The sequence below is a fragment of the Scardinius erythrophthalmus genome (assembly GCF_964197995.2).
Source record: "Scardinius erythrophthalmus genome assembly, chromosome: 5".
NCBI classification, from domain to species: Eukaryota; Metazoa; Chordata; class Actinopteri; order Cypriniformes; family Leuciscidae; genus Scardinius; species Scardinius erythrophthalmus.
In genome coordinates, this window is record NC_138225.1 from 48,060,220 (window position 1) to 48,073,688 (window position 13,469).

The window sequence follows — 13,469 nt, forward strand, 5'->3', positions numbered from 1 at the left end:
GCCACAGAAACGCAGAGCCGTAAAATGTCGTAAAGTTAGCAACTGCAGTATAAAAAAGACGTTCTTCTTCCGTTTCCTTCCTTCCTCCTCTGATTCAACTCGCTTGAGAGCGTGTGTGTGAAGACGTCTGACTTAAACTAGGTAATTTGTTGCTACTTCAGAGTTTCATTGATCAAGGTTGTTTTCTGTTATGTTTAATTTGTTACCTTTGAATAAGTTTGAGTCAGGGACTTGTTTTTACGTTCTAGCGAATCGTGTTCTGCACCACGTGGTTGAATAGTCCTGTAGATTCCTGAGACTAAATCATCCTCAATAGATCAATACAGTGAGCTAAAAAGTTCATTTTAGCTTTTATACAAAATAACCTTTGTAATCAAATGCTATAATGCTATGCTGATTCATTGTGGGTGATTTGGTTTGTGGGGAACACGTTTGTAAAACTTGAGCAGATCTCTTCAGTTGCCTAGCAGAACATCACAAGTGGAGTTTCTCAAATAGACAAATTCCTCGATCTGCGTGGCTAGAAAAACACCAGGTTTGCTTTCATCACTGTTGAACCGTTGCAATGATGACAATGAGGCCTGGGATATCCTGACATGTCGTCATTGCAACGGCTGTAATTTGGGAGTGTATAAAGAATATTTTTTTTTCCCTTTCCCCCTCCAGGTGGTTCTTAACTCTCTCCATGTGGTTTGAAGCCTATTGTACCCTACATATGCAGTATGGTAAGTGTTTTCTGTTGCTTTGCTTAGAAAGTAACTTAAGTGCACAGTACTAGTCACAGTCTAGTCCTAGTGGGCTTAGGAACTGGTGCAGTGCAAAAATTACAATTCCCTTCTCTTGCAACCCGCTGTTGTGCTCTCCAAATAACAGTGTTACTTTTGAGAAGAGACATGTTTAGCATGGGGAATTCTTTACCTGTTTTTATCCTTCACATATAATTTAAAAACTGCCATGTAGAGATGCACCGATTGATCGGCTGGTGACCGGAATTGGCCGATTTTCACGTGATCGGCCGTAACCGGCGACCGGCCGGTCAGTCTGACAAATGCCGATTTTATGCCGGTCTAATGCACTCGGGCGCAGCATAATTAACATCGCGCAACATCGGCATCACACGTGCACACGGAGCACATGTAGAAAACCTCGTGAATTACGTCCGTTCAGACTGCAAGCGCGTATTTTTTTTCGGCGTGCATGTTAATCAATGAGTGCATTCACAACGGAAGCAGGAGCAGCGCGTGAGCGTCAAGCAGGAGCGTCGCGAGCAGTGAAGCGCGTGTTTCGGCGCCGAGTCTATTTGCTGCACTGCTCACGCTCAATTAAAGGGAAAGCACACTTTTGATGGAAAATAGCCTAAATAGGGTTTCACTAAAAAAGTGCCCAAAATGCACAGAATTTGTGTGTTTTAACAAGAACTGGAGCAGGCTATGTCAGAAAAGAAAACAAAGACTAATATTTATAGAAAATGTACCCTTTAAACTTGTTTTATTATTCAGTTTGTACAAGTGATTGCAATAGGCCTGTGTGTGTGTGCTTTGAGAAATATCTTTATACTGCAAGGCTATATTTATTTTATTTTTTATTTATATAGCCTATTATTTTATTGCCATTCCCTGTTTTCATACAGACGTTTCGTTTGCTAAATATATATATATATATATATATATATATATATATATATATATATATATATATATATATATATATATATATATATATATATATATATATTGGATATTGAATGTGAAAAGGAAATGGTTCTTCAACAACACTGCACTTTAGATGTGTGTGAACTATGCAAATTGTAAAATGTTCTATTACAGAAAAGATATAAAATAAATATTTGTGTGTGCTGTAAAGTGGTTAGAAAAAATGAAATCGGAATCGGCTAAAATCGGTATCGGCAGGTCAAACTTAATGAAAAATCGGAAATCGGAATCGGCCCAGAAAATTGTAATCGGTGCATCTCTACTGCCATGTACTTGCAGGTTTTGGGTGACCCTAACGGCCCTCCTGTGAACAGACGGGTCAGTAGGTAAGAATTTTAATTGGGGATAATGGTGAATTTAACAATGAGTTTTGTAATGATGATTGCCTTTAATGTTCAACTGCTCTTATAAACCATGAAAGAGGATGTGCTTTTCTGAACAGTCAAACTCTCCTTGAGTGTGCTTAAAATGTACATGTGCTATGCTTTTCTTACGTTTCCATTTATTTTTCAGGCTCCAGAACACAATGTTGCCTTATCAAAAATGCTTTTTGTTCCTGAGGAATCTTATTCAAATGGTAAATGTCACTACATGTTAGCACTTTATCAATTGTTGTAAAAGTATCTGCTAAGCCTGTCACAATTATAAATTGGCACTTACAAGTCCTTATTTTTGCTTGGAATCGAATGTAATATAATAATGAAATTTATAATAAAATAGGCTGATATGAATTTAATGCTGTGAAAACGTTTATAGTATTATAGCTTCAATATTTCCCTTATTTGGATGGCAAAACCTGCACAATTTGTGTTATCTAATTGCAATTAGACTAAATGACCACGATCGGATTAATTGCGGCAGGCCTAGTATTTGTTTTAATCTTATCTGTAATGGATTTTGGAAAAAGTGGTTTGAATGAGGTCTATCCCGACTGGCCCCTCTCAGTAGAGCTTAGTCGTTGGAAATACCTCAGAGATAAAGTCTGTAGTATCGCTTTACCCATGTTGCTAATATCATTAGCTTTGTGGGAAAACACTGCAGTACATTTCAATTAGCTTAAAGGATGTACCTTCGTTTGTCAGACTTTGAAGAGCAACATCTCATCTGTGAACTTCTGCTCCGTAGGTGTGATCTGAAGGATGTCCACCAGGAGGCGCACCAGCCCTTTGGTGATTGGAGGTGTGTTAGAGGTATGTAATGTTCAATTGGCTTATTCCGAACAACACTAGCCTGCACTGTTGGTATCTGCATCCAGTTGTATGTCTGACTGGAATGTTCAAATGCCAGTGCTAGAGAACCTCGACACCTGCTCTTAATGGACCTTATGTGTTTGTTGTTTGGTCCTGGCAGTGGTCGAGACAAGACCTCATTATGAAGGTTATTTTTCCTATATGGTGTTAAATCTGACATTTGGCAGTGTTCAGAGTAGTATAGAGCATGTAGACCCAATGACTTTCTATATTGCCCAACTTTGCAATAACGCCTTCTGTTTGCATTGCTAATTTGAAAACTGGTTCGTATACAGTGTATTCCTCAAGATTTGCTGTGTAGGGCTGCACAATTTGACCAAAAATTCTACTTTTTATATCAATTACCGTTTTCTATTAATGTTTTTATGATCATTGTTGCCAAACTATTAATCAAAACAAGAAATATTCCTTTTGTTAATGTCTCTAATATAAACCAATATTAGATGTTATGCTTAGACCGAATAGGTGTCAGGGCTCGCAAAATTTCAAAATCGCTGGTAGCCCTTCGGGCAGGCACTCTTCAGATTTTGGTAGCCCGAAATGAATTTGACTAGCCCAGATAAAAAGTCAATTTTATTAATCTAGAATATTGGTTAGGAGTCAAAACAATGAATCAAAAACTTTTTCAAAACACAAAATATCAACAAATATGCATCTGGTTCTAACTGAACTGAAAGGTGTGTGGCCAGTATGGAACATGAATCAGTCCGTGTTTGTGGCTCAGCCCCCAATGAGGGTATGATAAAATAAAAAAGTAACACTTTAGTTTAGGGTCTAATGCTCACTATTAAGTTTCATTAACATGCAGATGGCAGGGTTTTATCATCACGGAGGTCCCGAATGTGAGGTAGGCTAGTGAGGGGGGTTCAGGGGCACCCCCGAGAAAATGTTGATTTCTCTGATCTACATATGTGCATTTTAAGATGTTTTGAGGGCCAAAAAAATTGGATAACAATAGCTTTAAATCCATGTAAGAGGGCAGCTGATTATTTTTCTCTCCTCATCAGCATCACACTCCTATTCTCTTTGTTTTTCTCTTGCTCTGTCTCTTCCCCTCCTAAAGCTGAGCTTTGACTGATATAGGTATATATTAGGTATATACTGATATATTTTCATTTTTGTCTGTCAGTGAAGTAAACTTAGGGTCAACTGATAGGTTGATTTATGAATCATTTTCTCAGACGCATTAATTTACTGAAAGCTACTAGGAAAGCTAGGTAGCCTAACTAAGTTTATTAAATTCATTCACAGTATGTACACATTCATTATTGATCTTATTCCTAATAAAGGGCTTTATAATCAAATAGGTCCTACATTTAAGGTTATTAGGGGGTTCAAATTTTTTATTTCTCTGATATGTCCATTTCAAGACGTTTGAAGGCCAAAAAAGGATAAGAAATAGCTTTAAAACAATGTCAGTGGGCAGTAGATTGTGTCAATACCTGCTCTCACTTCTTATCCATCACTCTTTCTTTTTCTCTCAGTCTCCTCATCTTGCCCTGTCTCTTCCCCTCCTAAAGCTGAAGTTTTTTAATTTACTGAAGGCTACAAATTGCATATTAATTCTCAACATGTACACATTCAGTATTAATCTTGTGCCTAACATGAAAACGGATTTGTTAATGCTAATGTCCCCTCACAATGACAGTAAACTAATTATTAGTCACGTTACATAGGCCTATTTTCAGTTCAAAATGGCGAGATTCGACAAAAGTATATTCATTTGTCTGATTAATTTTGTCATTCGTTTTACATTTATGACCTAAAAAAGCTGTAAAATATGAAATGTTTAGTTTAGCTACTTACATCTTATCTCGCACTTGGCCGTAAACTGAAGCGTCGAGTCGCTCTGCTCAAATTCGCGCTCTGCAGCTTCTTGTGAACATAAAGCCCGCCTACTTTGATTTGATTGGTCATCTCAAATATTCTGACATTGACAGACCAATGAGACTCAAATTAACACACACACACACACACACCCCTTTCTGACGTGCGCTCTCTGGCTCTGCTCTGCGCCGCTGCGGATTGAAGATGAAGAACGCGCTGAATCTGATTAAATAACAAAACTGAAGCGAACACTATTTCAGATAGCCCGTCGGGCAGGCTGGTTATGCATTTTGGTAGCCCGACTGGAAAACACAATAGCCCCGGGACGTCGGGCAGGCGATTTTGCGAGCCCTGGGTGTTAAACTCATAAACGAGAATTCTGGGAGTACTGGAATCTAAACGACAAAGAAATGCCACAATTTATCAAGACCTTGAAGCAAATAGGATGGAGAAACGCCCAAAACGCCTCATACCTGGCTGCTCCCAAGTATACGGGGCTTTCCTTGCCTACATCTTCAATTAAAAATAATGGCTAGTGCGGTGGCTGCAATTTATACATAAACCTACCAACATCCATTGCCATGATTTTTGGAATGATTTATTGCCAGAGGAAAAAATAACATTTGTTGCATAACCTCGGTTAATGGAAACGCCTAGCCTGGGTTTCCCTATGGTGCCTTGCACGCAGCGCGATTTTATTCGCGCTGCTAGGCAGCCTGGACACCATGGACCAGGTTTTCCCCTCAAAAAGGGAACCAATCACAGAACGGGGAGGGAGCAGCAAGACGATGACGACGTCTATGCGACACACCAAAGCAGTTTGTTTATATCTATGGATCTAACGTGGCATCAGACGCTCGATGCAGCCTTAGATAGTGTTCTAAGTAGTTTAGAACGCAAGTTTATTCGTCTTCCTCATCGAATTTCTGCCGCTCTACATACGTCATCTGGTATAATTGAAACGATTGGCTATGAGCTACGTACAGGCGCATTTGATAGACATTCGTAGCGCCCAATAAACGGCTCTGGGCATTCGTAAACCACGCCTCAAATACGAGAAAATGAACGTGTGGTTCCCAGACCACGTCTCAATGAGAAGAGGTCTGACGTTAGCCAGGCTAGGAAACGCCGTCATTTTGCAATAGATTATCGACAATTAGAAAATATCCCAAAAGTTTTGTGCAAATCTGTAATGGAAAACCAGGCTACTGTAGTTGTAGTGGAGACTGGAAGAGTTTAATTCGTGTCAGTCTTTTTAGCTCTGCAAATCCACTTTGTATGCGCTGCAAAAGGAAGACTCGTGCTGGAATTGATACCAAAAAACGGACGCCATCGTTACCGTTTCGTTTCTGACACGTCCTGTAAGCTCTAGACCAATCAGAACAGATTGGGCCGTCTGACCAATCAGAGCAGAGTAGGTTCACGGAAAGGAAGGTTTTAAAGAGACTGAATCCTTTATGGAACCATTTCAGACTCTGTACTAGACAGAAGAAAAAACCTGTACATTTCTCATAACATGCATGCAGTGTGGAATGAGTGTCGGTGGTGTGCAGTCAATTCTCCCATACGCCCAACACTCATCCAAGACGCTCTCCGGGGAGGATATCGGCATACTGCGACCTGCCCTTTTTAGAAGCCTTGTTACATTGTTTCAAAAGCTCAGCGTGTCTTGATAATCCTGTCTTGTTTGTGCTGTGCCCACAGGTCTCATATGGTGAGATTGAAGAGTAAACGCTGGCAGGGCGTCGTTCTTCCACACAGTGCTTTAAAATGAAAAGTAAGGCTTCTGTCTTTTGGTCTTGAACATTCCCAGTTGCATGAACATTCCCAGTTGCATGAACGTGATGTATTTGGTCATATTACCAAGGCTTTTAGGATATGTGGTTCCTGACTTGCTGTGGACGTGACCAAAAATTAAAACCCATCCTAATGAGTCACTTTCAGATTTATTAGGAACATTTCTTTAAATGCACTTGAACTCTAAATGCAAGGTTGTACAGGTTTGTTTAATTGTTTCTTCTATGTCAGGTTTGGACTTGGAGTGAAGGGTTTCCCAGCCAGACTTGCGAGGTGAGAGCCGTTTCACATCTTTGGATCACTTTCAAAGGGGGTCAGCCACTTCTCCTCACTGGCGATCCTCAACGCCGTGATCCCACAGCAGTGCCCTATGAGATGTTTTGCAGGTTTTTTTGCTAAATAAAATGCCTGTGGTCTTTAGGGCAACACCTGATATACTTCATCAGTGTCAGTGGCATATTGAATTAGCTCTGATTATGAATGTAATTGCCCTTTGTCTTTAACAACAGTTGGTGCTGATGAGATCATACTGCGTGGGAAACTAAACCTTCCTCTGCTTTGGAGTTTTGTGGTAATGCAGTTTTCAATAAATGAAGTTTAAAATCTATCTGTTGTATGCATTTTTTTTTTTTTTTTCAAAGTGTTTTTTGACAAAGGGAGAAGAATTGGAACGGTGTAAAATCCCAAATATCTTGTAAATCGTTTCTCTGGGCGTGTAATTCAGCAGTTAAATTATTACTTTTCATGCATAACAGGCCTTTTGTAGCATAAAACATCCTGCGAGCTTAAAACGTCGTCCTCGTAAACAAAGTGTTTAACTTGTTTGGATATTGTATAATTCTGTTTGTTTGAAGCATTTGACTGCAAATTAAGTTTAAATGAGGCAGTGGAAGTTCAGCGAGATAAAGTAGCCAACTGTACAGGATCTGACGGCTACATTGCAAGCAAACAATTGCATAATGCTTTAAGTTTTACATTTCTAAATGCATGCAATAATGGGGTGATGTTGGCCATTCATAAGTGGATGTTTACTGACAAGCCTTAAAAGGAGCCGCCCTTTAAAACGGATCATTTCAGACGGGCCAAAATGAGGGGTTGAAAATAAGTTTTTCTGCATATACATTTGTTTTTTGTGCAAAACTTTAACGAGTAAACCTCAGGGAACATTAAAATTAAGAGAAATCCATGTCATGACCCTAAGTGTGAAATCCTCACGCAGTTAAGAGTTTGGTTCTCAGGCCTTCATGTGGGTCATGAGGTTCAGATTAAAAGATTCTCTGCAGAACGCAGCTTTCAGTGCTCCACTTCTGCTTTGACAAGCTGCCTTTGAGTGTAACTAAGCCTTTATTTGTGAGAGCTTGAATGTTCTGTTGGTGACCTTTGGGGAATGTTTTAAAGCGTAGTTTTCAGCTGAGCATTTCTTCATAAGGGGTGATAAGTCTACTGTTGCTTGGCCTGAACAATGGCAATTAAGCATTTTATTTGTTTTTATCTCTTGAGTTCATTTCCGCTTAAGGTTTCAGCCTTTTCGTGGATTATTAAAGAAACCAAATACAAACTTTTGCTTTTAACTGATAAAGGTGTAAAACTGATCCTTGTGTCGAGATATAGATCTAATCTAATGTGAAGGTACTTTTTAAACCGTTGGTCAATCTAAGTTTTCAACAAATATTTGCACTGCTGGCCAAACACAAGTTTCTTGTTTGTAAAGCTAAAGATTCTCCATTTAAAATATTAATTTGGTGTTTTAGTGTCTTATAACTTTAACTGGAACAAAAAATGTTGGTCCTTCAAAGACTGTCAGAGTTAAAACCGTGGTTTTTAATTTACCTGATATTTAAATGCAAAACCATCCATCGCCTGTGTAAAGCCTGAAGCTTACCGTAAGCTCTGTGTTTAGAGTGTTAATGCTGAAAGAAACCGCATCTGAAGAGGAGTTGTGTCCTTTGAACTGAACAATGCCTGTCCCTGTGAGAGATCAGAGTGTCCCAGGGATCTTATCACAGCTGCACACAAAGAATGCTTGTTGTTTTATGACGCTCTGCAGCACCGGCCCTGGTTACCAATAGTCAGCACTTGTGAATTATTAAACTTCTGCCTTCGTTCCTTTGATGACGCACTCTGGCCAGGAATTGCTAAATGAATGGGTGTCGTGATCTAATTATGTATGTTTATTACATGCATATGATATGGTTGTTCTAAATGACTTGATGCATTGTCATGTATTTTTTTTCCTGTTCATGTTTTACAACTCCACCTGGGGAAAGTTACTTTAACATAAATGTGTCAAGTTTCATGTGTCATCTTTAATCTTGAAAAGGAACCAAAGTTCCACCCATTGTCTTTTTTTGTTTTTCCGTATAGATAAAGGCAGAACAGTTTGATATTGATTGAAAAGCCTCCATCACATTACACAATGATTTGCAGGATTTTGTTTAGGCTCAAGAAAAGGTGACAGCGGTTAAATTGTCTCGTTCCTTTAATTTAGGAAACTGGACCAAGTGATTTTAAAACTATTTTTTACCTCACTAAAAGTACATTTTCTTCATGTTTTTCATATTTCTGCAAAATTTATATCAAACAAACATTGTCCCAAGCCCTGTGATGAAGGGGGTATAAGGTCCTCTATGGTATGACCTCATTGGGCTTGATGGAGCAAGCGCCCATCAATAAAAATGTTGTCCTGGGCCCCATAAACGTGAGCTGTGTAACATGGCTAGTAGGCCTACATCTTGTCATTTCAGTTAAATAAAGGCTATGGGCAAATATTTTGAGTTTGAGAAACTTAACTAACTGTTTTTCTATTAAAAACAAAAAGGAAACAAATGACATGGCATTTTATGACTACATTTCAAAACGGCAATGTCCATCGATGAACTTCGTAGCGCTGAACTACATATCCCAGCATGCACTTCTTGTATAATTCGTCCCGCCCACTTTTTTGACTGACAGGTTGTTTGTTTCACTGTTACCAGCTGCTGGCCCATTCCAATCCTTGTCGGAGTGGAAACACGGGGGCCGACAGTCCTCTTTTTTTCTCCCTTCCCGTTTACCTCGTTGTGCTTTCTTTTATTTCACCCCGCTTTACTCTCTTTCTCTCTTTTCCTCGGCAGATAACTTTTCCTTTTCTCTCCCCTCCTTTCCGCTCCGTTTGAAGGTTTTAAAGCCCTGTCCATAAGCTCTACTTATTTATTTATTTATTCTTTTTTATTTTTTATCAAAACGCAGTAGGCAGTCATATATATGTTTTAGATGTACCACAAATGAGAAGACGCAAAAGATGGAGCTGCACATTTTAGAGCACAGTTTAAAAGTAGCAAGTATAGCGAAAGAGGGGATCCAGATTTGCACTCACGGATTAATCAAATTAGCTTTTCTGCCATCTAAAACAAGGTAAGTAGCTTCACGAATCAAGTTTGCGTTGTGTTAAACCTGTGTTCGCTGTCCGTTAAATATCTTTCTTGAAGATTCTGACGCGGAATTACATTAGCTTACCGCTACGCACCTCTTAGCCAGATGCAGTTCCAGCACTTTACGGTTCACATCCAAATGTATATTTGCTGCATTTAAGAAGCGCGTGACCGTGATGAAGTGAGCGATCATGGGTGTTTTGTTAAGCAGTTATGATTGTCTGTGCTGTTGCTTAAGTTCATTCGACGGAAGAGGGGTGTGTGTACGTGATCGGGGTTGTTTTTCTTCTTGGGCAGCGGTATAAATATACGGAGGGGGATGTGGCTTTAAGTCTCCCCGTCTGTGATGCTCAATGCACGATCACGTATTCAGCAGCATCACTTGATACAGCTGAAGGGGGGGATCCTGATGACTTGATGAGAAGCTTGTCCTTTCAGTACTTTAATCAAATACTGACCTGTTTTGATCAATAGATATCCGCCTGACTACACTCAGTGCCGCTGGTGGAAACCTGTAAACAACTGGAAGAGGAGGGAAAAGTTGTGGCCTGAACATGATTTGCATGAATTTGGTGCATTGCTTTGCTACTGTATTTTTTTAACACATTTTGTGTTTTTCTAGTAATACACAATCATTGCTGTTGGTAACCTTCTGCAGTTGCCTTGTATCTCATCCTGATGCCCTCTCATATGATGAGGTGCTTTGTGAAAGACCATCTATTCATAGAGTCTCAATGGCCCCTTGCTGTGTTTGCGTAAGCAGAGTGTGTGAGCACATCTCCAGTCCGGCTCCGGAGTCTGAACCTCAGCGAGAAACATCCTGCTCGGTCGTTTAGAGCTGTGGACACAAACTCGGGCCTTTGGCTAGAGTTAAAGTGGTTAGTAAGACAAGAGTAGGTTGTTTTCATGTCTCATGAGTTTCTGTCTTGGCTTAGATCAGGGACCTAATTCCCATCAGGCCTTTTTTATTTTGCATGTTAATTTGCTCTAGCGTTCGGAAATCTCCTTTTCCAGGGCCATAGGTGCTTTATTGGTTCAATGGTTCTTAAAGAGTTAGTTCACCCAAAAATTCTGTCATTAATTACTCACCCTCACGTCGTTCCAAACCCTCAAGACTTTCATTCATCTTCGGAAAGCAAATGAAGATCTTTTTGATGAACTCGGAGGGCTTTCTGTCCCTCCATTGACAGTCTACGCAACTACCACTTTGATGCTTTAAAAAGATCGTAAATCTAGCATATGAATTGAGCGGTTTAGTCCGAATGTTCCGGAGAGACTCGATGGCTTTATTTGATGAACATATTTAATTTAGGACTCACATATTTGAACTTTTATTCACATTTAAACATTGATCAGCGAACATAAACAGAAGCTCAACCAAACCTGCTTGACGCTTGAGAACAAAGCTCATTGGTTCTTGCGGAAGCTCAAACGTGCTGCGTAACACAGAGAATGAACCTCATTGGTTCTCGCACTTCAAGCGAACATGCTTGAGCTTTCGTTTACCACAACTGATGTGTGAGTTGATGTATGTGAATAAAAGCCTACATTTTTGGGTGAACTATCCCTTTAATGGCTGTCATGTTCGGCATACTTGTTTTGAAAAAGTATCACTGCATTCAAGAGACTGCAATTAAGCAAAATCAGACAAGTAAGCTTGCTATAGGTTTGACAATATAACATTGGTTGACGGCTATTAGTTTGACGTTTTCGAGAAGAAAACTTTTCTTTGGAGCTCAGAGATGTTTTGTCATGACTCAGAGCCTGGAACAATAATGATGACATCACCTGTGATCCAAAGGAAAAATACTGAAAGTAATGTCTATGCAAAAACATTCAAGGTCTGCCTACAAATGCAGGGTTATTAATTTGTTAATTGAAGGTTGTTCACAGTAAAAAGCTTTGCAGCTGGGCTGTTTTTAACATTCAGGTTCTGTTTGCAGTGGCACATTACTCCTTGTGGTTTGCATCTGGCTTTGAACAACGTTTCTCCAGGGTTTTCTTTTGTATTCAGTGCTGTATGTTTTGTCCATCAGACCATGAAATCCATTTTAAGAGCTTTTTTTTTGGATCCAAATGCAATTTCATGTGGAAGTAGCATTTTTGATATGGCTATTTTTCTTATTTTGAATCTTTAAATTGATTCTGACTTGGCACACATCTTAATGCTTTACACTTGTTTTTCTGTCGCAGAGGCACAGCTTGAATCATCTTATTTAGTAGCTGTTTGTGAAGTTTCTCAGAGTCATGCAGAATGCGCACAACATGAGGGGAGCTCTGGAAATAGTTGCTTACAGTTTGAAACATTGTTGCCAGCCCTTGGGTTTTGCTGGATCACTGTTTGCCCAGCAAGAATAGAGACAGAGGAAGCAGGTTTTTTTTTTTTTTTTTTTTTTTTTGACTCAGGAATAAACAATGAAACAACAGTCAACCAAATGCAGTGTCACCATTAAAAAAAGTTTTTAATGTTTCAAAGGTTGGTTCTGTTGAATTCAGTGAAGTCTAGTTGACTCTCCTAGTTTATAAAATATCACAATTCAGTCAACCCCCAATGGATAAAATCAAGTCCATGCACATTTTCCAGAAATATATAGTTCATGTTCACGCCGCCGCCGCCCAAAAAAAAAGTATATATATATATATATATATATATATATATATATATATATATATATATATATATATATATATATATATATATATATATATATATATATATATATATACACATGTATAGAAAAAAAGTTCATATTGAATGAACAAAAACAATTGAAACTTCTCAAAATATCTTCTATCTTCTTTCTTGTTCCTCAGAAAAAAGAAAGTCTTGGGGCAGTTCACACAGACACAGGTCAGTAGAACAAAAAAAGGGCAAGGTCTAGGAACGCATTTTTGAAAAACTTTAGTTGATTTTTACTTAAGCCGCGCATTTTTAAAATGCTGTTTCATTCACAAGACACGAGCGACGGTTAAAGACATCAGTCTTGCGCGTTTACATTTAAAAACAATGGAAAAGTATCACAGTCGAATGGAAAAGTGCATATTGTGTTGTCTGTAACAAAGTATGTAATGTTGAAATATTTGGTTTTGTGCTGTGTTTTTCAGTCAAGTATTTCCAGCAACATTACCTGATAAACGGGAACAGCCACCTTGAAATTTCAGTTTTTCCCCTCTAAAAATAGAGTTAGAAAATAAAAAAGGAAGAGGCAAATTTTAAGAGAAAACGTTGGAATCAATAAGTATTTGGTCTTGCGTTTAAAAACAGATCCGGTGTGTGTGTGTCTTTGGAGACCTCAGGAACGTTTTTTTTTGGAGCGCATTTCTGAGCAGAGGCTCTGAGCGAGTGAGTCATAGCCTGTTGAAAATTAGTTTTGTTCCTCTGATTTAAGGGCATAAGACCTGTCATGATCATTGCTTTAATTTGAGAGTCCTGAGATGAGCAAAAAAGCAGTGTTGGCTAATCCATCACTGTA

At 39.0% G+C, this 13,469-nt stretch overlaps 1 protein-coding gene and 1 long non-coding RNA gene across 3 annotated transcripts in view; both read left to right on the forward strand.

The window, feature by feature from the left end:
* The first annotated feature begins 80 nt into the window (after positions 1 to 80).
* On the forward strand, positions 81 to 7,192 carry LOC308691540. 2 transcript variants are annotated; one of them, XR_014030258.1, is made up of 8 exons: positions 81 to 141; positions 667 to 725; positions 1,992 to 2,038; positions 2,226 to 2,289; positions 2,838 to 2,902; positions 6,494 to 6,566; positions 6,818 to 6,859; positions 7,096 to 7,192. It is a non-coding gene; the product is annotated as an uncharacterized lncRNA (long non-coding RNA). The 2 variants fall into 2 exon arrangements; XR_014030259.1 differs by lacking the exon at positions 7,096 to 7,192 and having other exon boundaries at positions 6,818 to 6,956.
* Positions 7,193 to 9,508: 2,316 nt separating this feature from the next.
* The window catches only part of castor2 (cytosolic arginine sensor for mTORC1 subunit 2), an 18,611-nt gene continuing 14,650 nt past the window's right edge, over positions 9,509 to 13,469 (forward strand). The window contains exon 1 of the mRNA XM_081366738.1: positions 9,509 to 9,979. Within this exon, the coding sequence (XP_081222864.1) occupies positions 9,867 to 9,979 (113 nt within the window). The 5' untranslated portion in view covers positions 9,509 to 9,866. The remainder of the gene's footprint in view (positions 9,980 to 13,469) is intronic.